Below are 26827 nucleotides of genomic sequence, written 5' to 3'. Positions count from 1 at the left end.
GCCGGTACAGACGGAGCCGGGCTGCGCCTCGCTGCCTCGTGACAGGTCGGAGGCGGAGCTCGGGGATCATTTGATCCGGTCCCGCCCGGGCGGCTCATCACGCAGGGACAGCGCCAAGCCATGGAGCCAGCCCGGCTGTTCCTGGGGCTCCTGTGCGCCTCCGCGGCGCTGGCCGCCTCCAGCCTCCACCAGCGCGCCCCGCCGCCCGAGCCCCTGCTGCTGGAGGAGGAGCCGGAGCTGGGCGAGTCCCCCTCCGGCTCCCTCTGGCCTCTGCCCCGCTCGCTCCGCATCCTCCCGCGCCAGCTCCAGCTGGCCCCGGCCCGCTTCGAGCTGGTGCACGGCCCGGGCTCCACGGCGGGGCCCGGCTGCGCCCTCCTGCAGGACGCCTTCCGCAGGTGAGGAGGGGCCCGGCCGGGGCTGGGGGCCCGCGCTCCTGCAGCTCACCGTTGCTGTGGGGTGGAAAGCAGAGCGACTTATGGGGCAAGCGCAGATCAACCTGCCAGTGGCCGCCGAAAGCGACTTCCTTCCTCCTAGATGCAAGCAAAGCAAAACGGAGAGAAGGGGCATCTGCACTTTGAGCCTCTCCAGACTGTCCCTCGCCTGATTGTTTTTATAGGATCGCGGCTAATTGGGAGTGGGAATTAGCCTGAGGCTTCTGTGCCCTGGTTCCCTGTACAAAATTTCCCCAGCTCCATTGCGTTGGTCCTGGGCACTGAGGGTGGGAAGGAGGGGCCACTACTCACTTCAGAGCTTCCTTCCCTGGCTTTGCTTCTTGTGCAGATATTACGAGTACATCTTTGGTTATTCCAAATGGCAAAATCAGGGTCAAAGACAGCTTCCTGCCGGAACAGAGTTATTGCAGCTTCAAGTCATAATTGGTTCCAAAGACTCTGAGTGCGACAATTATCCCAACATCACCTCGAATGAGGCCTGTGAGTATCTGACCTAGTCTTGGGGAGGAAGGAAAAGTCCATTGGAATCATACACTTCAGCTTTCTGTAGGTCAGCTTTTTTTCCTTCCACAGCTATAAGAGCCGTTCACAATTTCCTCACTAGTATTTGTTTTCCAAGCACACACATCATCTGAATGTAATAGTCAGCAGCATATTTAAAGGTTTATTACAAATGAAACTAACAATAGGCTCACTCAAGCTGTTAAAAGACCTTGAAAACCTCTCACAGTTGTAGCAGCCTGACACTGATGGCTGCTTTTATAGCTCTGATGAGTTTTTTTTACTTATTCTTACTAGATAAGTTGGTCAGTGACTTCTTCAGTTTACATTCCAGGTAAACAGGTTAAATGGTGGAATTCTTAGACCTTGTCTATGCTTGCCCATGCCTGTGGCAGCACATAGGGTACACAAAGCTATGTGCTGCAGTGAAAGGCAGGTTGTGTCCATGGTCACTGGGAAATGCTCTGGCAGTGGGGAAGAGCTCTGACAGCTGGAGCCTTTACCCGCTGTCTCCCCCTGCCAGAGCTGTCTCCCCCTTCTACAGTCTTTCACTGTGGCGGGGAAAGGCTCCAGCAGTATGGAGGCAGCAGGATGCTACCCTGCTAAAAATAGCCGCGTAGACATGGGAGGCACTGCTTTGGTGCACAGAGAGCTGTGTAGGGCATACGCCCTGGGGTTCAGATGTGTAGGGTACTCTGCTCGCCTAAGCAGTGCCTCGCTGTCTACCCTGTTGTTTATACCTTTGCTAGCTGGGTGTACGGGGTCAGTATCGTACATGCTGCCCAAGTGTAGATCTACCGCTAATAGTAATTGTGATAGATCCTGGAGTAACTGACACTTCCCCAGATCTAATTCTGCAGGACACGATTTAGAAATATTCAGGACTTAAACATCTGTTCAAATTCTGGAAGGTGGGGGAGGGATGGTTTTACAACTTCTTACTTACAGATCTACTTCCTTCTTGAAATCACTTCATATGCAGTTGTGGTAACCTTTCTTAGCATAAACACTGCAGTGTTTGCATCTCAAGAAATATAGGAAGAACTTACTGCAATAACTTTCTTATTGCAACATTGTACATCTACTTTACTTTCCTTCCATTGGGTGAAACTTGTCCTTTTCAGTAACAAAATGAATTTTCATTGTTAATAAATATACGTGTGCAAAAGGACATACACTAACGCAAAGTTGAAATAGTACAACACCACCACTTAAAAGCAGCGGAAGTCAGAGTTAAAAGTTGTTATAAAGAAAGGTTAGGATTTGTAGAGTCCTATTCTAGCACTCTGTCTGTTACAGTCATTATTATCTTTTTGTTTAAAGTTAACTAATCCCCATTTTATCTTGTTGAGACAATAACTTGTATTTTGTCCATTTCCATCAAAGATCAGTTAAGCGTAACAGAACCTGTGGCAGTACTGAAGGCAGAAAAGGTCTGGGGTGCATTAAGAGGTAAATTAACATTTTATATGCTGCTCTCTAAGGGTTTCAATACCTCAGAGTGAAGTATTTTGTTCCTGTTTGTATAATAAAAGCAAATACATGACAAGAAAACCATAGAACTACTAAAAGTGTATTCTGAATGGTACTTAGTAAACGAATGTCTTTGAGTGAAAACACCTATCAAGATTTTATCATACTGTTTAAGGTTCTGTTTTCCTATAACTTGTGGAAGAAGGATGTTGTCCAAATCCTTCTTAAACTTGAAACTGAAAATGAATGTTCACACTGAATCTGGAATTTCTTCCATTGTGTAACTTTTCTTTGCTAATATTTGAAAATAGAATTGGACTTGTCAGTATCTTGGAATTTTCTGGCTCATAAGCACAAGCTTAGTGAAATCCTTCTTTATTTTCTGGAGGGCTGTATGTATGTAAAGGTTTCCATTCCTTTACAAGGTTAATTTGGTGCAGTGGAGAAGTCTTAGTACATTTAAATTTAATATACATAGAATAGTGGAGAGAAGTTTACCTTATCTTCAGGATTAACAGTTTCCTCTTCCCAATTAACATAACTAAAGTTGGGTCTTGGAGGGAACTGAGATGCAGTGTACAGTGGAGAGGAGAACGTATCTCAAAGGATACCTGAAACATGCTTTTTAGCTACGTAAACTACAATAACTGGTGATGCTCCCATGTTAGACTGTGTTTCAGTGACATACGTATTTGGATTGTTCTCCACAAACCTCAATCTCTTTGATTCTTCTAGGTTTGGAAACCTTCAGTCAGTTGGTCTATGAAGATGACTACGGGAGTGTGAGTATAGCTGTTAACTAAAAACCTGTTCTTGGTAGCAATAGAACCACATGCTGCTATTGCTAAGAGACACTACTACAGATCTTCTCGACTAGAGGCTGCATTGATGATCCTCCCCATGATGTCTTGTCTTCCTAAATGGTCCTCTGAAGCTAGTTAATAGAGACTTTTCACTTGATGTATGGTTAACTTAAGACTTTAGAGGTATTATCTATTTGAACTATATTTCTGTACACTGTACTATAGCTGAACTTAATGATACATTTATGAGAATCTGTTTTAAAATAACATCTTTTTAATTCTTCAAATCCTGTTTGTAATAGTTCCTTATCAATGAATCAGAAATCACTGACTACCCAAGATTTGCTCACAGAGGAATCTTACTTGATACATCAAGACACTTTCTACCCCTCAAAAGCATTCTTACAAACCTGGTAAGTTGGCATTTTGTAATAATCAGTGGTTTTTTCTCAAATGTCTGCTCAGTTCTTGTTATACACCTTATCTTGACAAACTTCACTAAATCTGTCACTGTAAAACAATAACTTTATAAAATAATCACAGGTGGCTAATTGTTAAGAAAGCAATTAGTCCTAGAAACTTGGAGACATTAACGAATGCTTATTTCAATTGCTAGGCAACTTAGAATTGCCTAGGACTGTCTAAAACTATCTTGGTCTAGTTTCCTCTCTGTCTGGACATACAGCATGCTTTAACTTGTAAATTTCAATCTAAAGAGAAACTGATGGGGGGGATTGACTGATGGAAACGCTCTAGATTTAGAACAGAGGGACTAACATCACTTGGCACAAATATTCTTCATAACTTTATTTAAATACAAATGGCTATGCTAACAGACCAGAACACTGAAATGTTTGGGGGAGCGTAACTTCTTCTGTATCTACATGCATACAAAGGTAAAGACAAAAACAACTATTTAAAAAATGAGCAGGAGCAGCAAAAGTTCTTTCTTACCATGTAGTAATATCAAACAAGTTGAATTTCCCCAGTGGTAGATGGGATAATGTATAGCCCGTAACTGTTTAAGGGAGTGGGCAAATGAGCCCTTATTGAATTAATATTCATAATTTAGATCATCTCTTCAGGGCTATGGGAATAGAGCTATTGGAGGGGCAGTGTGGTTTGGTGGCTTGAATAAGTGGACTTGAAACAGGGAAATCTGGGTTCTGTTATATACTGATTTATTACGAGACCCTGAACAAATCTCAGCCTCTCTTCGTCCACTTCTCCCAACTGAAAGGGGAGATACTTGCCCCCCTTTGTGAAGCACTCCTGAGGTTTTAGTGAGTTTCTTCTGTCCCCATCTGCTATTTCCATCCTGGTTGCTTCCATTATCCCCATACAAAGAAGAGGACAACTGCTGTAGGAGAAGCCCCTGAAGTCCTGGCGTCAGGTCCCCCTCTTTTCAGGAGTTGATTGATAGCCCTTACTTCCTAATCAAACAGAAAGTGACCTCTGCATCTACATCGTGATCCTACAAAGAGGAAATTGGCCGTGAGTTGAGGTGGGGAAAGAGATGAAAATGAAACAGACTAAATATTTTTAAAAGTTTCTGAAGTGGTTCACAAATGAAATGGGATTAAGGTGTAGAACCACATTGTAAGTGGTTTAATTACTGTTTTAAGTAATAGTGACAGGTAGCTTTCCCGTTTATTGTACTTTACAAAGTGCAACCCACTTCAATGCAGGTGTTTTAACACATTCAACAAGGGTTTTTATTAAAGTTAATCTTGATGCACTAACATTCTGGATCCTTCAGGAAATCTTGTAATCTGATTTGCAAACACAAGTTCTTCACAGTGTTCAGAGAGAGCCATGGGGGCACAGCATTGAAGTTGATGGTTTCTGGCCTCCTAAAAACATTTTTCTCCCATCAAGCTGTCTCTTCTAACCACTAGCTGCACAACTGAGGAATGATGTGGATGCTCTTGACAACCTAGCTTTTCCAGATTGGGTGGTGTGTGTCTCTCTCCAGCCTATTGTATAGAGGCTGTGTCTACATGGCTCCTCTATTTGGACTGTGGGAACGTGAACGGCAGTATTCATTAAAGTGCTACACTGTAACTCCCTTGTGTGGACGCTGTAGGCACAAACTAAAAGGTGTCTAGTGTGCATATCTTTTTCGTTTGCACCTGCAGTATCCAATGGGGGCGTTGCAGTGTTGCACTTTAATGCATATTGCAGTTCACACTCCCGCAGTCCAAATGGTAGAGCTATGTAGACACATTTTAAGATTACTAGACTTTTTTCACTCTGACCTAATCTGAAGTTGAGCCTACTCTTTGAGGGTAATGCATTTAAAGGAACAGCAGTGATGTTAAACCTATCTTGAAGATTTCAGGTTCACTTCTTCAAACTGATCGATGTTGCAGTGGAAAAGAGTATATTTGCCAATCACTATACTATAGCACATGCAACACTGGGTAATATATCAGAGGAGGAGCCATGTTAGTCTGGATCTATAAAAGTCTGGATCTTAAAAGCGGCCAAGAGTCCTGTGGCACCTTATAGATTAACAGACGTATTGGAGCATAAGCTTTCGTGGGTGAATACCCACTTCGTCGTATTCACCCACGAAAGCTTATGCTCCAATACGTCTATTAGTCTAGAAGGTGCCACAGGATTCTTTGCTGCTTTTACTGGGTTATATGGTTCCCCTCCACAGTCCTGCAACATGGTTTATTTGGTAGAGGAAAAATGTACCTAGGATCATGTAGAGAAGCCTTTGAATAGGAGAATATATAACTTCCTCAATTCCTTATTGCCTTTTTTGTTGCTTTTTTAAGACTGAATCAAGTGCTTAAAGTCTTTTTCACTATTTACTGCAGTTTACCTGTAACAATTCTGATGCATTTAGATCTAAGTCAGCTGGTATGTCGACTCAGTGTGTGTTTGACCTCTAAAATGCTTATTTTTAGGATTCTGTTTGTGCCCAGCAAACCAGGTGTTTGTACACTCAGTAATTTATAGACTCATGCTGCATATTCTGCAGCATTTCCAGTGAAAATAATACTTGTTCCTCTTTTCTCTGAAAGGGCTGACCTCTTAACATTCTAAGAAAGTTAGACAAATGTAAGTTGACTCTCTCTTAAGACTTACATTATTCTTAAAGCTTACCCACATATTTCTTGCTTTCCTAATGTTTTTTCTAAATGCACTAAGTTTGTAGCGGTCATACAGTGGCTCTCAAATGAGGGCTGCCACTTGTTCAGGGAAAGCCCCTGGTGGGCTGGGCCGGTTTTACCTGCCGCATCTGCAGGTTCGGCCGATCGCAGTTCCCACTGGCCGTGGTTTGCCGCTCCATTCCAATGGGGGCTGCAGGAAGCAGCGCGGGCTGAGGGATGTGTTGGCCGCCCTTCCTGCAGCCCCCATTGGCCTGGAGCGGCGAACCGCGGCCAGTGGGAGCCACAATCAGCCGAACCTGCGGACGTGGCAGGTAAACTAGCCCGGCCCACCAGGGGTTTTCCCTGAACAAGCAGTGCCCCTAGTTTGAGAACCACTGCTCTAATACCCTCCCACCTTCTTGCTTTTTATGTCCTTTCTACTTGCTTGAAAACATGCATAACTTTCCTCTTATCTGTCTAGCTAAACTTCTGTTTGAATTCAGTACTAATCTTCCAGTAATGAATTATAGACAATTACCAGGTAAGTTAAAATACTTGTTCTATCATTAGTAAAGGTGGATAACACAGTTTTGAGAGACTACAAACGGTGTAGGTCTTAACTTGGCTTGAGAGAGAACCTGGAAAAGAGATGGCAACGTTTTTTTTTTTTTCCAATAATCCCCAAAGTGGGGAGCCCCATATATCACATCTAGTCTCAGTACTACAACTCCATATGGAGAACTTGTATTAATGTGGGAAATCTCAACTATATCCAGTTCCCAGGATGTAAGTGTTGCTGCCAAATTAACTGTAAACATAAGGGGGAAAACCAATCCTGATGAGGAACCAATAGACAAAAATTCAGTTGCATGCAAAATAAAGTAGAGATGTAAAAACCTGTCGACTCTAGAATCCCTTGGCACACTGCTTGCATCTAAACCCCTGGTATCTGGGGGGAAGCAGTGGTGATATAATGCTGACTGACTATAGCACTGCATGAAGAACTAGCAGGATTTGGTGTGAAATTCAAACTCGTCAGTTTCTTAATTTGACAGCTGCTTTGCTATGAGCCAGTCAGCTAGAATCAGGTTGACTACCTGCAATGGATGGCGAGAGAGAGTAGTAGTAGGAAAAACACCTAAAAGCATATTCAAAATTCATTTAGGCTTCAAGAATGTGTGGCAGCGGAGGCGGTGAGGACACTTGCAATGCGCCATAAGGCACTACGGGATACTGCAGCTGAAACTAGAGCAGGACCAGTAGTAGCACCCTTCAAACAGTGATGCAGTGTCGGGGAAGCACTTAACTAAAATGTTAATCTTGCATTGTTCATTTCAGGATGCCATGGCTTTTAACAAGTTTAACGTTCTCCACTGGCACATAGTAGATGACCATTCATTCCCTTACCAGAGTATCACTTTCCCCGAGTTGAGTGGCAAGGTGAGTCAAAAACATCAGTGGAATATTTTGAATTTCTTGGCATGAAATCCTCTACAATAAAATATTTAGGTATCTGTCACATTTTGAAGTTCAACCCAGGCCAGTGAGAGGTTGCATTTTTGCTTAATCTATAACCCTGAGTGCCTCAAAACACTCTGCTGCTGTAGCTCCTTGCTTGAACTCTTTCAGACATCATACAAGCATGCACTAAGTGTCCGTGTGTTAAACAGCCCCGGTTCAGCAAATCTGACTCCAGCAGCCTGCTTGTTACACCACAGCCACACACTGGTCTCCTCCAGCCTTGGTTATTACTAGCCAAATGACCCCCAACACACCCGAATATCCCCCAAACCCTCTGCCCTGAAATGTCTAGCCCTCTTGTGGATCATTCAGAGCAGTAATAAGTAAGGCTACATTTTAGTCATGGGTATTTTTAGTAAAAGTCCTGGACAGGTCATGGGCAGTAAACAAAAATTCATGGCCCGTGACCTGTCCAGGACTTGTACTATATACCCCTAACTATTACTTGGCCCGGAGTGGGGGGGATGGCGCGGGTGCTCTGGGGTGGCCTGGGATGTGTTGGATTAAAGTAAAACAAGTTTATTAACAGAAAGAAAAGAGGTTTTAAGTGAGCTCAAGTATAAGGGATAAAGTCAGAAATGGTTACAAACAAATAAAAGGGCAAACGCATCTTAAAGTCTGAATTTTAATCTGGCAAGATACAGTCTTTGTTCAAGATGGTTTTCTCTCATCCGTGGTTGTCTTTCCAACTTTTTGCTGGCTGGCCTGGTCAGGACCCATCACAGAGGTCAAATCACGTGGTTTCTTTGTCTGAAAGTGAAGGATAACTTAGGGGTTCGCTCCCCCTCTCTTTATAGTTCAGTGAACCTCTGAAATGTATTCTTCAGAAGGGTACAAAGGTGATTAGTTCATGCTGAGTAAAGAAGCCATGAGGTCTGGAAAATAAGTCTCTGTGATGGTTCCTCCCCTGCTTGTGGTTGCTACTGTGCAAATCCTCTCTTCCTGCTGCAGCCTCCAGCACAAATGAATAGCCCATTGAACTTGGGCCCCACCTGGTTTGGGATGTCAGCTACCTTCCTTTGTCTAGGAACTGACCTGCTTATCACCTTTACCTAGGCCCAGCTGTCTGTCTTACACATGTTCTAGTAACATAATGGGAATTCATAACTTAACCATACATGTGAACACACATGCATTTTACAACAATATTAATAAACAGCGTGGTGTTAGTTTTCATGTGAGATACCTTCCAAGGCATATTTTGTACAAATATTATTGCATTAGTGTGTAGAGTGAGAGTACAGGAGTGTGTCGGGTCACAGCATGTGAACAGTATAAGTGATACATCTAGCTTCTCAACTGGCCTTGAAAAGAGAAACACTGGTTCTTTGTCAGTGTTCTCTTAAATTCAGCAGGCATCTGCAACATCACAGGCTTAGCCCAGTAAATGAAGGTGGTCTTGCACCATATACAGTTTTCACCCTAGTTTCTGCAAGATGGGCATAAGCCGTGCCAATCGTACATAATTCGCACATGCCAGTGGCTTCTCTGCAGTCTTCTATGATCCATCAAGCAGAGCCAATAGTGAGATCTTGTACGAACAGATTAATGTTCCAAAATATACTACAGAATATTCATAGCATACTATGAAAGTCTCTTAAATGACACTTTAGTGTACATCATTATGCTGGTTAGTCACTAATTCACAGTGTGTTACCTTATCAGTAATGAGGTTCTGCTCTACGCACAACACCACAAAAATTTGACCAAATTTAAATTTTGTTGGATTACTCCGTTATTGGAATTCTATCCTGTTGAGCGTAAGAACAACAAATATGTCTCACCAAATTCATGCTCTTCTATTAAAAGTTGTTTGACAGCTGCTGATCTTCATATCAAAAAATCCAATGGCAGTGCTTGGGGTAGAGGTTTGAAGAACTTATTTAAAATCAAGGTGGGGATTCCATATGGTGCACTTGAGTTAATTTTCCTGTTGCTGGCTACAGTCCGTCCTGCCTCTTTCCAACCTGCAGGCTGTGGGAGGGAAAGCATCTTGCCTCAATGACCAGTTGCATTTTTGTCAATGTCTGTTTCTGCAATTGAGTCCCCATTTAGCTACAACTCTGAGGCTTAAGATCCTGTTGATAGCCACAAAGGGTCATGTTGTTGTCCGTTGAGAATTCACTTTGTGACTAGCATGTGCTACACCAAGTCAATAGCTGGAGAAGGCAGTACAGTGCTCAAACTCAGCACCATAAAATGGACACCATAGTTTCAAATCAGGCAGCAGACGAAAACTGACAACCAAAGACATAGTAACTTCAAACTGACTCCACCTCTCAACTCAATCAGCCTTTTCCATTAATTTGGTCTTTCATGGGGCCAGCAAAAGGGCCCATAATGTTTCAGAACCAGTAAAGCTGGTATGACCAGATGGATGTGGGGAGAAGTCTAATAAACAATTACTTTGCACTTTGTCAAACCCATGACTCTTATAGGAACTGGCTTGTTCAAATCAGACTTTTTTGTAACTGGAAATCAGTGACTGATTTCATTTATTAAGCAAGATCTAGGACAGAATAAATCTCTTCAAGTGCAGACCATTCATTCTTGTTGGATAAAAATGCAGTTCTCACAGGGCTGGACTGCCAGACTTATTGGACCATAATTATCCCTGGTGTAATTGCACATTATTTGTGACTTGCTTTCAATCTGAGCTGAAGGGATTGCAAAATTTCAATTTTTTTTTTTTGCAAGTTCCTTGTATACTTTATAAACATTCTCTTTAAATGTGAACATTTCACAGGGCTCTTATACCTATGATCACATCTATACTCCGACTGATGTCCGTCTGGTGGTTGACTATGCTCGGTTAAGAGGCATTAGGGTTATCCCAGAGTTTGATAGCCCAGGACATACACAATCTTGGGGGAAAGGTAAGATCCATGTTTCTCTAACAAGGTTACAAAGGTTAATGCTTGTAATGAAGTGAGGCACAGAGTAATGTGACTATATGAATTACTACCCATGCTCAAAGCACATTATGAAGATTTTGAAAGGCTTTTCAGTGAGAGGTAGAAGAATGATAAAAGCCCTGAGAAGGATTCAGTGAAGATCATGACCTTAGTTTGAGAAACAAAAGTGACATTGGAAGCAATTGAAATCCTATGCTAGGTACATGCTGAGCTTTCATTTCATTGCAGAGTGGATAGGCACAAGTGCGGGCATAGGAAAGCGCATAAATGCCGCTGTATTTATTTCATTATCTGAGTGTGTTAGAATTTTCGGGACTCTTCATGACATGTTCTAGTTCAGTTGCTGTTAGAATGATGGAGATAGGGATAGCTCAGTGGTTTGAGCATTGGCCTGCTAAACCCAGGGTGTGAGTTCAATCCTTGAGGGGGCCATTTAGGGATCTGGGGCAAAAATTGGGGAGTGGTCCTGCTTTGAGCAGGGGGTTGGACTAGATGACCTCCTGAGGTCCCTTCTAACCCTGATATTCTATGAGATAGGAAGTTGATTCAGCTTGTGGAATGCTATTACAGTGAGAGGTGGAGTCTCACTTTGTTGTTTGTTTGAACTTCTTCTTAAGGCAGAGTTGCAATGGAATGTTAACCAACTACATCATATATTACTTATTCAGGATCAGGTTAATATGAAAAGAACTTGGCTAAAGATTCAAGCTTACTTGCTGGGGAGCCTTCCTTCTCTGACTACATTAAAATACACCACATTTCTAAATACCTGTCCTCTCTTTGCCACTTTGGTTGGGTATGTATTTGGTGTGAAAGCTTTTCTTTTACAAGGACAGTCTGTTTTACCATGCTACAGTTCTACTGGAGGAGAAGTCAGATTTTTCCAATAACACGATACTCCACCAAAGCATAGATGACCGCAACATAGGTCACTTGCAGCAGTTGGGGGTCGCAAACACCAGAGTAACACTTTTTAAAATAAAATACCAAACCCAATACTGTACAGGGCATTGAGATTATCTAGAATTGATGGAGGAGGCCATACCACTTGGCATCCCCATAGTGTCTATTTTATATAGGTTTTTATACTGCGATCATCACCAGAGCATCTGAACACCTTCCCATAGTGCATTAAGCAACATGACTATGCATGTGTCATGTGTTGCTTATTCTCTTCTTCTCTCCCCCGAGGGAAAAGTGTGTGTGGGGGGGGGAGGAGGGGAGAAGCGTCTTATTTGGTAAGGTGGTTGCGTGGGCTGTGTGTTTTGTTTTAAATATACCTGTTGCTGTGTGTTTATATTCGGGAAGGCAAGGTCAAAGAAAATGTGCCTTCCATTTGGAATGGAAAGTCGTGAAGTTTGTTCTAGTCCTTAGTTCCTTGGGGAGTTCATTCCACAGTCTTAGCCCCTGGGGAGGTTCTGTCTCCTGCACAGACAAGTTTAATCGTCTTATTGAGTATTTCATTGTGCCAGAGGAGCAAAGTTGTCAACCACGGTCTTTGTCCTGGATCTTTAAACAGTCGTTTGGTATCTTGGGCCCAGGCTCTGGAATGCTTTGAAGATAAGGACTGAGACACCCTGAATTCAATTAGAATTCTGTGGGAAACCAGTGTAGAAAGCAGAAGTCAGGTGTGATGTGCTCAGAGCAGCCTGCGTTGTCAAGGAGATGCACTGCCACATTTTGTACTAGGTGAAATTGAGAGCTGATGGTTTCATGCCCAGGTATAGCCTGGCATCGGAGGATTTCATGTTACTTTACAGAGTCTATTGAATGAAGTCTGCTCTTCCTCCTGCAATGTAGGGAAACAGGCTCTATTTTCAGGTGGGGAAATGAGACGTGCAGACATAGTGACTTGACCTAAATCACACAGGAATCTGGCAGCAAAGCTAGGATTAGGACAGAACTCCTGATTCTTAGGAGTGTGCTTCGGCCACAAGACTGTCCTTCGTTTCTTTGCGGCCATTGCTTATAAACAACCTGGCACTCTTCTTGGGGGTGGGGAGAGGGTAACTTTATTAAAATGTTAGAACCTGCATATGCCCCCTGACAAGTACCCAGGAGCAAAGCTTTGGTGGGAAGCATTAAGATGTGAAGCAGTAGGCGATTCATAATTAGGAGGAGAGAGGAATAAGACCAAGAAGCTGCATTTGCTAAAAAGCTTTTTCTAAATCCTTAGTCTGGGAATGGTAGGTGCTTTTTCTATATAGACCTAACTGTGACAGGTCAGGGCAACTGCACCCATATTTTCCCTCAGTGGTCCAGCAAAGTCACCCGCTCTCCTGGCCATCACTCCCTTTGGTGGAGAGCTGTCTCTCACCCCGGTCAGAAGGGAGTCTCTCCAGGCTGCACATTACCCTGCCTTCGCTCTGTATGTCCCAGCATGGACAGTCAGTCTAAACACTCCAGATTGCTTTCTCTTCAGAGACTGATAGCTGAATGATTACTACAGATATGTTACGATGCAACACTTCCTATGCAAGTCTACTTTAACTTAAGGTAAAAAGCATTCCAGAGAAAACATATCATACCTTTCTGTGCCCCAGATGATTATTTTGAGTCTGTTGAGTGGCTGTTTGATCAATTGTGATCAGATTTGCAGATGACTCTACAGCTCTGGAGGAGTGACAGAAGGCCAAAACCTCAAACTGTAAAGTAACAGAGTGATTTAAAAATAGTGGGTGTACAGGCAACAAGAAGAAAGTTGGTATAAAAATCCTACTGTTAGGGAGAAGAAATAGGGAGGGTACAAAATAGATGTAAAAAGCAATGGCTATTTCATTATCTTGTCTTAATACTGACATTTTCCACATAATTTTGCATTGGTTTCTGCAAGGAAAGTGTTCTTAGAACGAGTAGGTGACAGGGACTCCTGTCCTAAATTAACGAGGAGTCCTTGTGGCACCTTAGAGACTAACCTATTTATTTGGGCATAAACTTTCATGGGCTAAAGCCCACTTCATCAGATGCATAGAGTGGAACATACAGCAGGGAGGTATAAATACACAGCATATGAAAAGATGGGAGTTGCCTTACCAAGTCTGGGGTGGGGAGAGGGGGAGGGAAGTCAGTGCTAATGAGCCAATTCAATTAAGGTGGAAGTGGGCTATTCTCAACAGTTGGCAAGAAGGGGGAAATCACTTTTGTAGTGCTAATGACACCAGTGTAGACAAGGTGGCCTACTTTGAACAGTTGACCAGAAGGTGTGAGTATCAGCAGGGGGAAATTAGTTTTTGTAGTGACCCATCCACTCCCAGTCTTTATTCAGGCCTAATTTGATGGTATCAGTTTGCAAATTAATTCCAGTTCTGCAGTTTCTCATTGGAGTCTGTTTTTGAAGTTTTTTTGTTGAAGAATTGTCACTTTTAAGTCTGTCATTGAGCGTCCAGGGAGATTGAAGTGTTCGCCTATTGGTTTTTGAATGTTACAATTCCTGATGTCAGATTTGTGTCCATTTATTCTTTTGCATAGAGACTGTCTGGTTTTGCTAATGTACATGGCAGAGGGGCACTGCTGGCACATGATGGCATATATCACATTGGTAGATGTGCAGGTGCACGAGCCCCTGATGGTTTGGCTTATGTGGTTAGGTCCAATGGTGGTGTCTCCCTTTAATAGATATACGGACATAGTTGGCAGCGGGGTTGGTTGCAGGGCTTGGTTCTTGGGTTAGTGTTTTTGTTGTGTGGTGTGTAGTTGCTGGTGAATATTTGCTTCTGGTTGGGGGTCTGTCTGTAAGCGAGGACTGGCCTGTCTTCCAAGGTCTGTGAGAGTGAGGGATGTCATTTAAGATCCTTGATGATGCGCTGGAGAGGTTTTAGTTGTGGGCTGTAGGTGACGGCTAGTGGCGTTCTGTTACTTCCTTTGTTGGGCCTGTCCTGTAGTAGGTGACTTCTGGGTACCCTTCTGGCTCTGTCAGTCTGTTTCTTCACTTCACCATGTGGGTATTGTAGTTTTAAGAATGCTTGACAGAGATCCTGTAGGTGTTTGTCTCTGTCTGAGGGATTGGAACAAATGTGGTTGTACCTCAGAGCTTGGCTGTAGATAATGGATCATGTGGTGTGGTCTGGATGAAAGCTAGAGGCATGTAGGTAGGCATAGCGCTCAGTAGGTTTCCGGTATAGGGTGGTGTTTATGTGACCATCACTTATTAGCACTGTAATGTCTAGGAAGTGGATCTCTTGTGTGGACTGGTCCATGCTGAGGTTGATGGTGGGCTGGAAATTGTTGAAATCCTGCTGGTTGAAATCCTACAGTGTTAATAAGAAATCTGCAAAAATGGTCTGAAGTGGATGCGGATACCCACGGATACAAAGCGGATTTGCAGGGCTCTACCCATCCAGGGATGCATCAGAATCCGGTTTTCCAGATGGTAGCCTGTTCTGTAAATATTTAGACATTAAATTGGACATCAGGAAGTCCTGAGTTCTAATCTTGACCCAAACTCCCTCTGGGGTCTTCATTTAACTCCCTCTTCTTTTGCCGATTACATAAAGTAGTAATAATACTTAAACCAGTTTTGGGTGTGCTAATATTTGTAAAGCATTTTGTCTAATAAAAGAACTAGAAGTTTTGCATATCCTCTTAATTGCTTCCTTTATTAGGTCAAAAAGACCTTCTCACACCATGTTTCAATGGAGAGCACCAGAGTGGTTCTTATGGACCTGTAAACCCCATTTTGAATACAACTTATCATTTCATGACTGACCTCTTCAAAGAAATTAGCAGTGTATTTCCTGATGCCTACATCCACTTGGGAGGAGATGAAGTGGACTTCACTTGTTGGTATGATGTGACCGTTCAAAGCATAGAGGCTGGTGCATCTAAAATGTACCTAAAGTCAGCAATTACAGCATTCAGTTCAGTGATGCATATGGAAAGTAATGTGGCTTTCCCTGTTTGACGTAAGGGTGGGGTCTCGTGACTTGAGGTTTCTTCTAATCATAGCTACATAACAAGGTGCATTATAGGGAGAAGTGTTTGCAACTTCTAGGAAGTGAAGGGACTAAAGTGGGGCTAATTCTATCTAGCATGGATGTTTGTTGTTTAGATTAAAACATTCAAAGTGACATTAAAGATGCCTTTATAAAACTAATATGGCAAAAGGGAGCTACAGCCTTGTGGAAAAGTGGTATATGAAATAACTCATCTAATCCAAAAAATTGAACTCTTAATGCATTTTGAAAACTGAAAAGCAGCCTCTTCTTAAATAAATGGACTTTTTCTTTAAAAACCTGCCTTTTCTCCACCTGCCCAACTGGGTTTAAAAGGATAGTAGTACAGATAGCTGTATGCTGTTAGTTTGCAGTTTAAGTTACTTTAAATGGTAGTGAGCACTGAATATTTTGGGGAGTCTATAAGTAGGAGTGACTATGGTACAGAACTTAGCTTCTGCAACCTGCCTTACAGGCATGGTTCCAGTGGAAGTATGTTGAAATCAAACAGTGTCTGAAATGTTTCAGTTCTGACAAACTCCACTGAAATTTTTTCAACCCGCTCTACTAGAGTCTTCCTAGAATTGGGAACATGGAGTAGGGAAATTTCTGAAAATAAGTTAGACTGTACTAGTAATTTAACACTTCATATATACATACATATTTTTAAATATCAACATGATAAACTTAGGCCTGATCTAGAAAGGATTTAGATTTATCTACCTGCCTGCTGCCCCGCCCTGTTCCTTGGCAGCCCACCCCGCAGACTGCTTTGGAGAAGGGGACCCTAAGACTTCTGGACAGCCTGCCAGATGAATTGCCCCAGATATGGGAATCCATGCCTTTTGGAGAACTTTTTCTGATTTGGAACAAAACTCAAAGTTGAAGTTTTGAATTACCAAAATTCTCTGTAAAAAGGAATTGCTTTTCTCTGCCTAGCCTTACACTCTGGGTTGTGACATTTGTCTTGCCTCATCTTGTGCATCTACAATGGGATATCAGTAGCGGTAACACATAGCGAGCAGTCTTGTGCTAAGTATAACTCACATTACTGAAAACTGGGTTTGGGAATCTTTGTAAGGAATCAGAATTACACTGCTAATATTTTCCCCTCTTAAGGAAATCTAACCCTGACGTGACAGAGTTTATGATGCAGCAAGGATTTGGCATTGACTATGCTAAACTGGAATCTTACTATATTCAGAAGTAAGTAGTTTTTCACTTTTGCCAGCATATTTAATAAAACATATTTTTTCTTTCTGCCCAGTCCTTTGCCCCACCCTCAAAAAATTGTCAGCCCTAAAAACACCTAGTTTGTTAGAGTGCATATGTGAAGGAGTGGGGGGGTAGGGTAGGCTGAATTACAAGAACACCCATATTTTTCCTTTTCAAAGGTGGAGCATGAAACTTACAACTTTGTGGTGTAGTGCAGCATTAACATTCAGGTGCTTGCATGATCATGATAAGCATGCTCTAAATACATACGTTGTATATGTCTGGTCATTTAAATGCCTTAAACCAGAGCTGACTGTTTAAAATTTTGGTAGAAGGACTCAGGTGTGACCTTTGTCTCCCTTAACATTTTTGAGCTAACTTATTTCCTTAAAAAAAAAAATTAACTAAAAACTTTGCTAACTTTGTAGCAATGAATCGCTGGCTAAGGTCACCAGTTTGCATTAATGCTCATGAATTTCCTGACAGTATGGCCACTTCCCTTTCATGTGATTCTTAGAGCTCGTGTCTTGTGTAAGGTGGATGGGTGAAGGACAAGAAATGCAAAGATCAGGTTTTCTCTTAGGCCCTCCACAACACTGCACAGTGGGCTGAGAGCCTGTTATGGCATAAACATCACACAGGCTCAGTATTTCTGCGGTAAAATCAGGTGATCTAAGATCTGCCATTCTTAACTGTAATCCTATTTTATTTTAAAATTCTAGAATCTTGGATATCGTTTCCTCTGCTCACAAAGGATACATAGTCTGGCAGGAGGTATTTGATAAAGGAGTAAAGGTAAGATCTGACAACTGGACAAATCACTTAACACCACAGGACTGCAGTAGGCTTGTAAAATGCCTTGGTAAAACACGTCTCTGAACCTGCAAAGGTTTAGGCATATGAGTAGTTCACGGACACCAATGGGGTTGTACAGGTGCTCAAACTTTACAGAATTGGAGCCTAACTTGATTCATAGTCATAAAGGACCGTCATGATCATGTAGTCTGATCTCCTGCACATTGCAGGTCACAGAACCTCACCCACCCACTCCTGTTATAGACCCCCTAACCACTGGCTGAGTTACTGGGAAGTCCTCAAATCATGATTTAAAGACTTCAAGTTACACAGAATCCACCATTTACGCTAGTATAACCTGCTGGTGACTCATGCCCCAGGCTGCAGAGGAAGGAGAAAAACTCCCAGGTTCTCTGCCAATGTGATCCAGCGAAAAATTCCTTCCTGACCCCAAATATAGAGATCAGTTAGACCCTGACCCTTCAGTCAGACACCTGGGAAAGAATTCTCTATACTAACTCGGAGCCCTCCCCATCTAGTGTCCCATCACCAGCCATTGGAGATATTTGCTACTAGCGGTTGCAGATCAGCCACACGCCATTGTAGGCATCCCCTCCATAAACCTATCAAGCTCAGTCTTGAAGCCAGTTAGGGTTTTTGGCCCCCACTGCTCCCCAGAGTTAAAATGCTAGAACAGGAACTTTACCAAGCTTCTTTCGACAGCACTTGATTTGAAAATGATAGTCCTAAGGACTTCAGAACTTCTTGGTAGGGGTGGGAAAGTCCAAAGAGTAATCTGTTTGTCCTGGGCTCTGTGATCTATAATTTTGTACTCTGAAACTGCATTGGAATAGTTCTGATATCTGAACTGGGAGTTAAAGTTTACTAATAAGCTACTTTCTATTTCATCCAGACCAACCCTAAGGCATTTACTTTTAAAAGAGATTGTAACAAAATGAAGTCTGGAACATATATTTTAAAAATATCACATTGATATATCAAATCCAAGAACTTAATTTTAGAGAATACTCTAATTTCTGTAGAAAAAAACCCCAAGGAATGGAAATCTGACATCTTTGAAATACTGGTCTTACTAAAACAAACCCTTTGTTTGGCACTAGACTCAGGTATTCAGTGATTAAACTAATTGCAAAATCATATGTAGCCATTTACTTATGTTAGTGTGTTTTCTTATTTTTCTAGCTAAAACCTGACACAATAGTTGAAGTGTGGATAGGGAGTTGGTATACTGTAGAACTAAGCCGTGTAACAGGAGCTGGGTTCACCACTATCCTGGCAGCCCCCTGGTACCTAGACTATATTAGTTATGGACAGGACTGGAAGAAATACTACAGCGTTGAACCACTCAACTTCATTGGTTTGTTAAACTGTTTTTAAATTACTCATTTCTATTTGGATAACTACTCATATGTGGCTCTTCTGTGTGCATGAATCTCTCTTATGAAAGTCCCGTGGCTACACAGGCTATGTCTACACCGTGTTTCGGAGCCTGCAGGAGCCATCCTCCCAGCCTGGGTCAATAGACTTGGGCTACAGGGGCTGACGCTGTCAGTCCAAGAATAGCGGTACAGACAGCACTTTGAAGCTGGGGCTTGCGGGAGGAAGTGTCCAGGTGGCTCTTTTTCTGGGTCACTAATACAATATAAAAATATGCAGTTATTTGCATTATGTTCTTACATCCCCCAACTAATACAAAATTCATCACAAGAGAACCACAATAATGGCCAAATAATTAGGGGTTTTTTTTTTTTTTAAGGGCAACTGCTTTTCAGAGTTGCAGTCTTCACATCCATACACCTACCCTTTTTACGTAATCAAAATATTTACTGGTACTTGAGTGCACTTCATGATACAGAATGATTCAAGATGGCTTCAGAAACTTAACTAACATGTAAGACTTCATTTAGTTCATGCTAAACTTGTGAGCCTATCCTAGACTGTGTTAAACGTCTAATGGCTGTGATCTGTTTAACGTTCATGTTAGGGGATTTGAGTTTGGGTTTTTTTTGGGAAAATCTACATTCAGCTATCAAAAGTGAAGTTTATGCCTGTCAGCTGTACCTGGAGCGAACAGTTAATTTCCATGCTATTTTTGTGGTTTGAATACAGGATCTGAAAAGCAGAAAAAGCTGATGATAGGTGGAGAAGCCTGCCTTTGGGGAGAATTTGTGGATGCAACTAACCTCACACCAAGATTATGGTAGAGAACTTCTTGATCACTTTCAGATTTTTTGGAAAATGTTAACCGTCATGAGGATTGAATTAATCCCACAGTCTACTTAGAATTTAAAGCCAGAAGGGTCCATTAGCTCTTCAAGTCTGATTTACATATCACAGGCCATTAAATTTCACTGTTGTCCAGGTTGAGCCCAATAGTTAGAGCGCAATACAACATTTGTCCTCAGCCTAAATGGTTGTGTGCCACAGGCAGAATAAGAAACACTGAGGTGCCATTAATCCCTGGGGATGGATTAGGTGAGATGCCCAGGTGATCCATGCTGCAGAGGTAGTAAAAATCCCCCGAGTCCCTGCCAAGCTGACCTGGGAGAAAATTCCTTCTTGAGTCAGATGTGGCAATCAGTTTGACCATGAGCCTGTGGACAGGACTCACCAGCTAAGCATCGAAGAAAAAGAGGATTCTCTGTACCACCTCAGAGCTCTGACTTACTCTATCAGATGTCCTGTATCCAGCTGTGGCCAGTCCCTGATACTGGAGAGGAAGGCTAAAAACCCCAGCCTACATCTAGCCAATTGTGCATCAGGGGAAAAATTGCATCCTGATCTCTGCAGGTGCAGCAGCTGAAGCATGAGATTTGATTAATCATTGTCAGTGCAGAGCTGCAAGTGTTCTGAACACGTTGAAGGCACTGCAGAGCTTTGTAGCTTTCTTTGTTGCTAATATTGGTCAGTGTAAAAAACTTTCCTCTGGGCTCAAGCCCCAGTATTAAATTCATTCTATTCTGGGAAATAGAATAAATTCTTAGACTGAATTGAATGTCTTTGTACAGGCCTCGAGCAAGTGCTGTTGGGGAGAGGCTCTGGAGCAGTGAAAATGTGACTAACATAAAGGATGCTTATAACAGACTAGTGAAGCATCGTTGTCGCATGCTCAGGTAAGATAGCAGGAATTAGAGTAACCCTCAGCTCCATGATTCATTAGAACTAATGAATTTCAACCACTATCAAGTATGATTGTAAATTGCTTATTTAGAAACAATCCACTGTCTTGTTTTAATGCATTTAACTTGCTGTCTTCAATTCTAAGGTTTGCATGGAACAGTTACTTAACCAATAACTGTAGATCTCTCTACTTAGTGGTACCTCTGCATAGTCACACTTGTCAAATGCACTGAGTTTCAGGAGCTTTCTAGAAAAGCCATACCTATTGGGTCTGTACAAACTACTTCATGCTACCAAACACTCAGCCAAGGTCGCATACATGGAGGTCATGGGTCTAAAGAGAAATCTCCCTGCTCTGAGGGTTCTAATTCAGGACGAATGTGTAGTGACAAAAATTTCTGGATATTGGAAAAGAATGCTCTAGTTTGTATAAAGTCCAAAATAGAACTGCTGAAAGATGATCAGTGGCTGCCTTATTTATCTACAAATCTAGGGATTGAAATGCACTGCACATTATTTCCAGGTATTTCTAAACCTTTTTATGGCTGATTCAGACTCTTTCTTACCTATCGAGGGACAGATAAACAACTATTACCTGCTGCTTATGATATGCAGCTACCACAGCCAATATGTAGCATAAAACTACAGTAGATTATCCAAATGGCAAGATTTGGAAATGATTGTCTCCACCACGAAAGTACATGTCCTTTCAGTAAGCTAGCCTAAATGCATGCCATTTTTTTAAAAGGTGAAGAGTCCCAACTAATCTCTCTCTCTGAGAGGACAGGGATAACAGAAGCTACAGCCAGCAGTTGGAACTTGATACCCCCAGGACAGTCTTCCGGACAAGTAGTACCATACATTAGGCCCAATCTAAATGCACTGTTGCACTAGCTTAACCCAAAGTCAATTAAAAAACTCTTAACCTAGTGTAAACCCTTGTGTGGACACTTATTTGAACCTCACTTAAACAAATCAAGTTGAGGGGCTAGAGAAGGGTTTCCAGGTTAACTAAATGTTTTTAAACAGTTTTTAGTTAAATGAGGGCCTTCATGCCTTTCCTCCAAAGATCTACAGTGCCTCTTATTAATAATGAATCCCACCTTTGCTCTGAGCAGGGTCTTGTAAAGGGATGCGGGGGAAATGAACTGTATCTCCAACACTCAGCATAGCATAGCCGTAGATTGACTATTTTTCTTTATAACAAACATGCTCTAGGAGATAACAAATGCAGCAAAAAAAGAGTTTGGAGAAACTTGTCATTTTTTAAGGCTGGGTGGATAAGGATGGAAACTTACCTGAACTTTTTATTTTCCAGTGTATCACCTGTTGTTGGCATAGATGAAACTTGTGCGGAAGTGTCAGATAAAGGGAACTTCATTCTGTTGCTGGGTTGTGTCAACTGTAGCGATTGTGCTGTAGATTCAACCTCCTTTTCCAGACCTATGTGGATTTTGCTGGCATACAAATCCTCACCTTGAGAGATCTTATTTTAGCCAAAGCCACCTCTCAACAGCAAGACTAGACTAGTGGAGAGTGAGATGCCTCTTTCTGGGTTATATTTTGATTCCAGCATTCCTCATATCAGCCCCTGCCTGCTGGATAAACCAACTGTGAACACAAAGGAAAAACCACCATCCTCCTTTCCCTTTGCAAAAAACCCCAACTTTTTGAAAAGGAAGTGTGTGGAAAAAAATCACACAGTGCTTGTGTGTGGCCTTAAATTACACACTGCCTATGTGAGGTGGGACCTGCTGAAACTTTCCTTTCTTGAGATAAATTAGATTTAGGGACCCAAACTGGGTGAGGATAGTCTAGTTTATTAGGACCTAAGCACTTTAGTAGACTAACCTGTCCTTCCAGCAGTGTCTTAGATGCTAAGAGGTTCAAACAAAAACTCCATAAAGGCAGCATCTGTGAGCCTGTTTGCCCTGCTGCAGTAAGGATTTGTGGACTGAAGCTGCCCATCTGTGGTTCTTGAGATGTCCTTGCTAATGCTCCACTTCTGGGCTGCTCTAGCTGTCTGTGCAGTGGTGGGTGGGGGAAAACTGAAAAGCTTTCCAGGCCTCGAGGGAAGGTCCCATACTTGCAGCTAGCCTCAGAATGGAACTGAGGTGGGTAGTTTCTTATAACCTTGTGCTGAATGTTCCCATCACAGACTGCTTTTACAGAGCATGCCTGAAGCTCAGAGCCAGGAGGTGTATCCCACAAATGGGATCATGCAGAGGTTCCTCAGAACTATTTCTCCATGTAAATGATCTAAACAAATTTAAACGCTACCACTAACGGTCATGCTGAGATGCCACAATGCTGGAGGGAGGAGGACTTGACAATTGCCAATAGTAAAGTTACCATTGTAAATGCTCTTTACCAGGGATTTAATTGAGGTAGTTCCTAGCTATTTACTGTTCCTGCACTTTCTGGGTGGCTGCATCAGTATCTGACTCTTCAATTAAAAAGAAAAAGTTGCAGCCCTTCTTATTCAGAACGTGACCTGGTGTAGTGCTGAGGCTAGAGGAAGCCAGTATCTTCAAGACAATCAGTGCCCTGCCCTCCTCAACAAGCGAAGGAAACCACCACACCAAGGCCTTTACAGCTGTTGCAGTGGTGATATAGGGGCAATGGCTACTGTTCAGAGCCACAGCTGTAACTCCCTATGTAGGAAAACAAAAGTCAATGGGCCTGTAGGATTGGCAGCAGAATAGCTGGACCCCCATTCCACAGAGTTGGGAGATAAGAGCCTCTTATCTAGAATCTGTCAGTGCAGAATCAATTAAACCTGCTGTAGAGGTGTGCAAGATTTGACTGACGTACTGACTATGCCATTTCTTTCACTGTAGCTTTGAAGCTTAATTTAGATGCCAACAATATTGCACCATTAATCATTTTAGCAGAGATTATAAATACCACCACTTCCCATCCCCAAACTTTCTTCAATCCATACTGCACCCACATCTTATTTGCACAAATATTACTAAAGTATTATGTAGAAGTCAAGGATCTACTGCACCATCAAGTCTGATTTTAAGACCTCACTATTTCCTGTACAGGCTGCTACCCCAAAAACTAGAATAGCCTTAAAAGACTGAAGAGGAATTGAGTGGGAATGGAGTGAATCTGACAGACATTAATGCTATACTGGGACAGAGGTCTTGTGCACCAGACTATTTCAGCTGTACTATAAACTGGCCCAAAGTAAAATAACTAAAGCTACATATAAAGGCAAAATGTAGTCTATTTTTTATGATTCTCCTGCATGCTGTATGTTTTCAAATGGCAGCCAGGCTATGCTGAAGCTCCTCCAACAGTATGGAGCACCCTGTACTAAGATTTAGTATTCACTATATGCCAGTATCTCTAGTTAGACCACAAACAGTAGTATACTTCATAAGCCAAGTGTGACTTTTAAAGCTCAGAATGGGGCCATCTTTTCATCCCCTCAGTAAGTCATCCATTATTTTATTGCCTTGACTGACAAGTTCTCTTACTGCTTGGGCCTAATTTGCTCTGTAAGCAAAGCTAACACTGTCTCATCTTACTATTTGTACTACTAATTCCTTATATATAAACGTGCATGGTATAAGACATTTTTTCTTTTAACAGACGTGGAATAGCAGCTGAACCCCTCTTTGTTGGGTATTGTGATCATGAAGCTAGAGGTCTGTAACTGCTGCAGCAAGATTTTACCGAATTACCTGAAGTGTCTTTGTGGGAAGTGAATTTACACATTCAGCACCTGAAATTTGCACTGAAAAAAAAGAAAAAATCCTGACAGTTTCATAGATGTTTTAAAACTATTAAAGTTGATACTAATGCAATAATAAATCACAGTAGATGTACAGAGAATCAAGGACTCATCTACTGAAATCTCTGTAGTTATGCTGTATATATGTAGCAGGTTTTATTCCTTTTGAACAAGTATAATTCCAAATGGCAGCTACCAGCACCTGACGTAGATGTCGCCATCCATATAGCTGTCAACTGGAATTCTTCACTCTACAATCCTTGAGCATGACAATCACAATGAGATGACTGACAGACCACTCAACGTTAGGCAGTAGAGGACAACAGAACACTGTGCCTAGAGGCTCAGAGCTTACAGTAAACTAGCATTAAGTGGTAAAGGCAAGTTATTTATATAAATGTGTGACCATAAGGGATATGAACAGTACGCTTTTGATAAAGCACTTAATCTGTTACAGCTGTATAAGTATTATGTTAGCAATACAAGCTTCCTCAAATGTACTCTGGATAGAGTATGAGGGGAAGAGGAAAGTAGTTCATTATCTGTGTCTAATCAATCCTTAGTCTGCTACCTCAAATAACCCAGAGGTTGCAAAGAACTGGCATGAGACTAGACAATTTCAAGTAGACAAGTTCTGATCCCTAGTGACCCAGAGCTGACTGGCTATAGGATATACATTACCGTAAACCATTCATTTACTCTTGAGGGTCATAGATTCATATAAGCTGGACTTTGCACTTATACATAATGCTAGCAGCAGAAACAATTCTTTCTTTAAATAAGCGTAGCATTATTGGGCACAGATCTTTTGTGGAAAGATCCTGCACTTAACCAACATTTCCCCCTTTCCACGAAAGGTTTTTGTCATATACAACATTCTTCACTCTACCTTTAACTAAATTTGTTTCAGTAGTTAAACCATGATGCCCAAAACTACTATTTGCTATAGCCATGTTGGTCCCAGGATATTAGAGATACAAGGTGGGTGAGGCAATACTGTTTATTGGACCAACTTCTGTTAGCAAAAGACATAAGCTTTTAAGCTGACACAGGGCTCACTCACCTTATATGCTACCTACCCTGTACCATACAACATTCTAACATTAAGGCAAGTAATTCTTGTTTGGACAGCTTAAATGACAATAGCAGCTTTCAGTGTTCAGTTGAAGCTAGACCAACAGAAGACGCTGACTAGCAGAGTGGCCAATAGTTAAGTTTACTTTTATATGTGAAATATTAAATGTTTTAAAAACAAGTTTTACTACATACTTTAGGTGAAACAGTTCTGACATGATTCAGTAAGTTGCATGTAGTGCTCACTTTCACAGAAAGAGCTGCACCATCATTTCTTGTAGGGGATTTGGAATGTTGTCTTCCAGTAAGGTATCAGCTCCAACTGTTAGGCATGTGAAGTGTAGTACACGGAATATGGTGGATATCAAAACAGTCAATTCTAGTTATCTCTGGTCTAACTCCCTTCATGCAAACAAGGCAATTCCAGGATTTCACAGCACTTTTTTCTTTGCCACTTACCACTGGACAGCCGTAGCATGTTATTTTAAGACCGTTCTAACCCCACACACTTTACCCAACCCATTTTTCAGAAAGAGGATACTTGGCAAACAGTTCCCCTAACATTTTCTAGTGAGAATAAAGCAGGTCTTCGTTGTTCTCCCATGGAGTAAAAGTGGTCACACCAACCCACTCCTCTTCTGAAGCAGTGCGCTTTGCTCCTGAATGTTCATGGCTTGGTAACTGGCTAGTTCCAAAGTGAAAGTTGCTGAGCCTGATGTTAAAGAGCGCAGAACTGTTGAGTAACCCTAGACAAAAAACAAACTATGTTTAAATGTAATTACTATAATCAAATAAAATTAGGGTTGGGTGGAGATAAAGAAAGCTTTCTGCCCTGATTTAATTTACTACAGTGTGATTCAGCTGGGGAAAAGACTATCACAAGCATAATACAAAGTATACAGTAAACATTACCTTTTTAATAAGTGCACTATTTTTCACCCATATTCCCAATATTACAGAAACAAGTGTTGGTTCAGTACAACATAAACGATGAGACATTTTCTTTCATAGCTGTGTGAACCACACTGTATCCTCCCAAGATCTTAATCCAGACCTTCGGCAAAATTAGAAATATCAGTTCCTGACTTCATCATGTGAAAACAACTGCATATATCAAAAAGAATCAGAAGTGGGCAGGCACACTTTTTTGCTTTTCT

The 26827-nt window shown here is 41.9% G+C and overlaps 2 protein-coding genes across 3 annotated transcripts in view; one reads left to right on the top strand and one right to left on the bottom strand.

The window, feature by feature from the left end:
- On the top strand, positions 1-24820 carry HEXB (hexosaminidase subunit beta). The gene is made up of 14 exons (XM_073344255.1): positions 1-395; positions 781-932; positions 2340-2405; positions 3162-3208; positions 3532-3642; positions 7672-7773; positions 10601-10730; positions 15371-15551; positions 16820-16906; positions 17638-17710; positions 18914-19088; positions 19841-19931; positions 20740-20844; positions 24455-24820. Exons 1-14 carry the CDS (start codon positions 121-123, stop codon positions 24516-24518), a joined length of 1659 nt encoding a protein of 552 aa, XP_073200356.1. The 5' UTR covers positions 1-120; the 3' UTR covers positions 24519-24820.
- The window catches only part of GFM2 (GTP dependent ribosome recycling factor mitochondrial 2), a 43454-nt gene continuing 30512 nt past the window's right edge, over positions 13886-26827 (bottom strand). For both annotated transcript variants that reach the window (XM_073344243.1, XM_073344242.1), the window contains one exon: positions 13886-26416. In XM_073344243.1, the coding sequence (XP_073200344.1) occupies positions 26288-26416 (129 nt within the window). In that variant the 3' untranslated portion in view covers positions 13886-26287. The remainder of the gene's footprint in view (positions 26417-26827) is intronic.

This window comes from Lepidochelys kempii, chromosome 5 (genome assembly GCF_965140265.1).
Source record: "Lepidochelys kempii isolate rLepKem1 chromosome 5, rLepKem1.hap2, whole genome shotgun sequence".
NCBI lineage: Eukaryota > Metazoa > Chordata > Testudines > Cheloniidae > Lepidochelys > Lepidochelys kempii.
The sequence above is the reverse complement of the archived record's forward strand: the minus strand, read 5'-3'. Positions and strand labels throughout refer to the sequence as shown.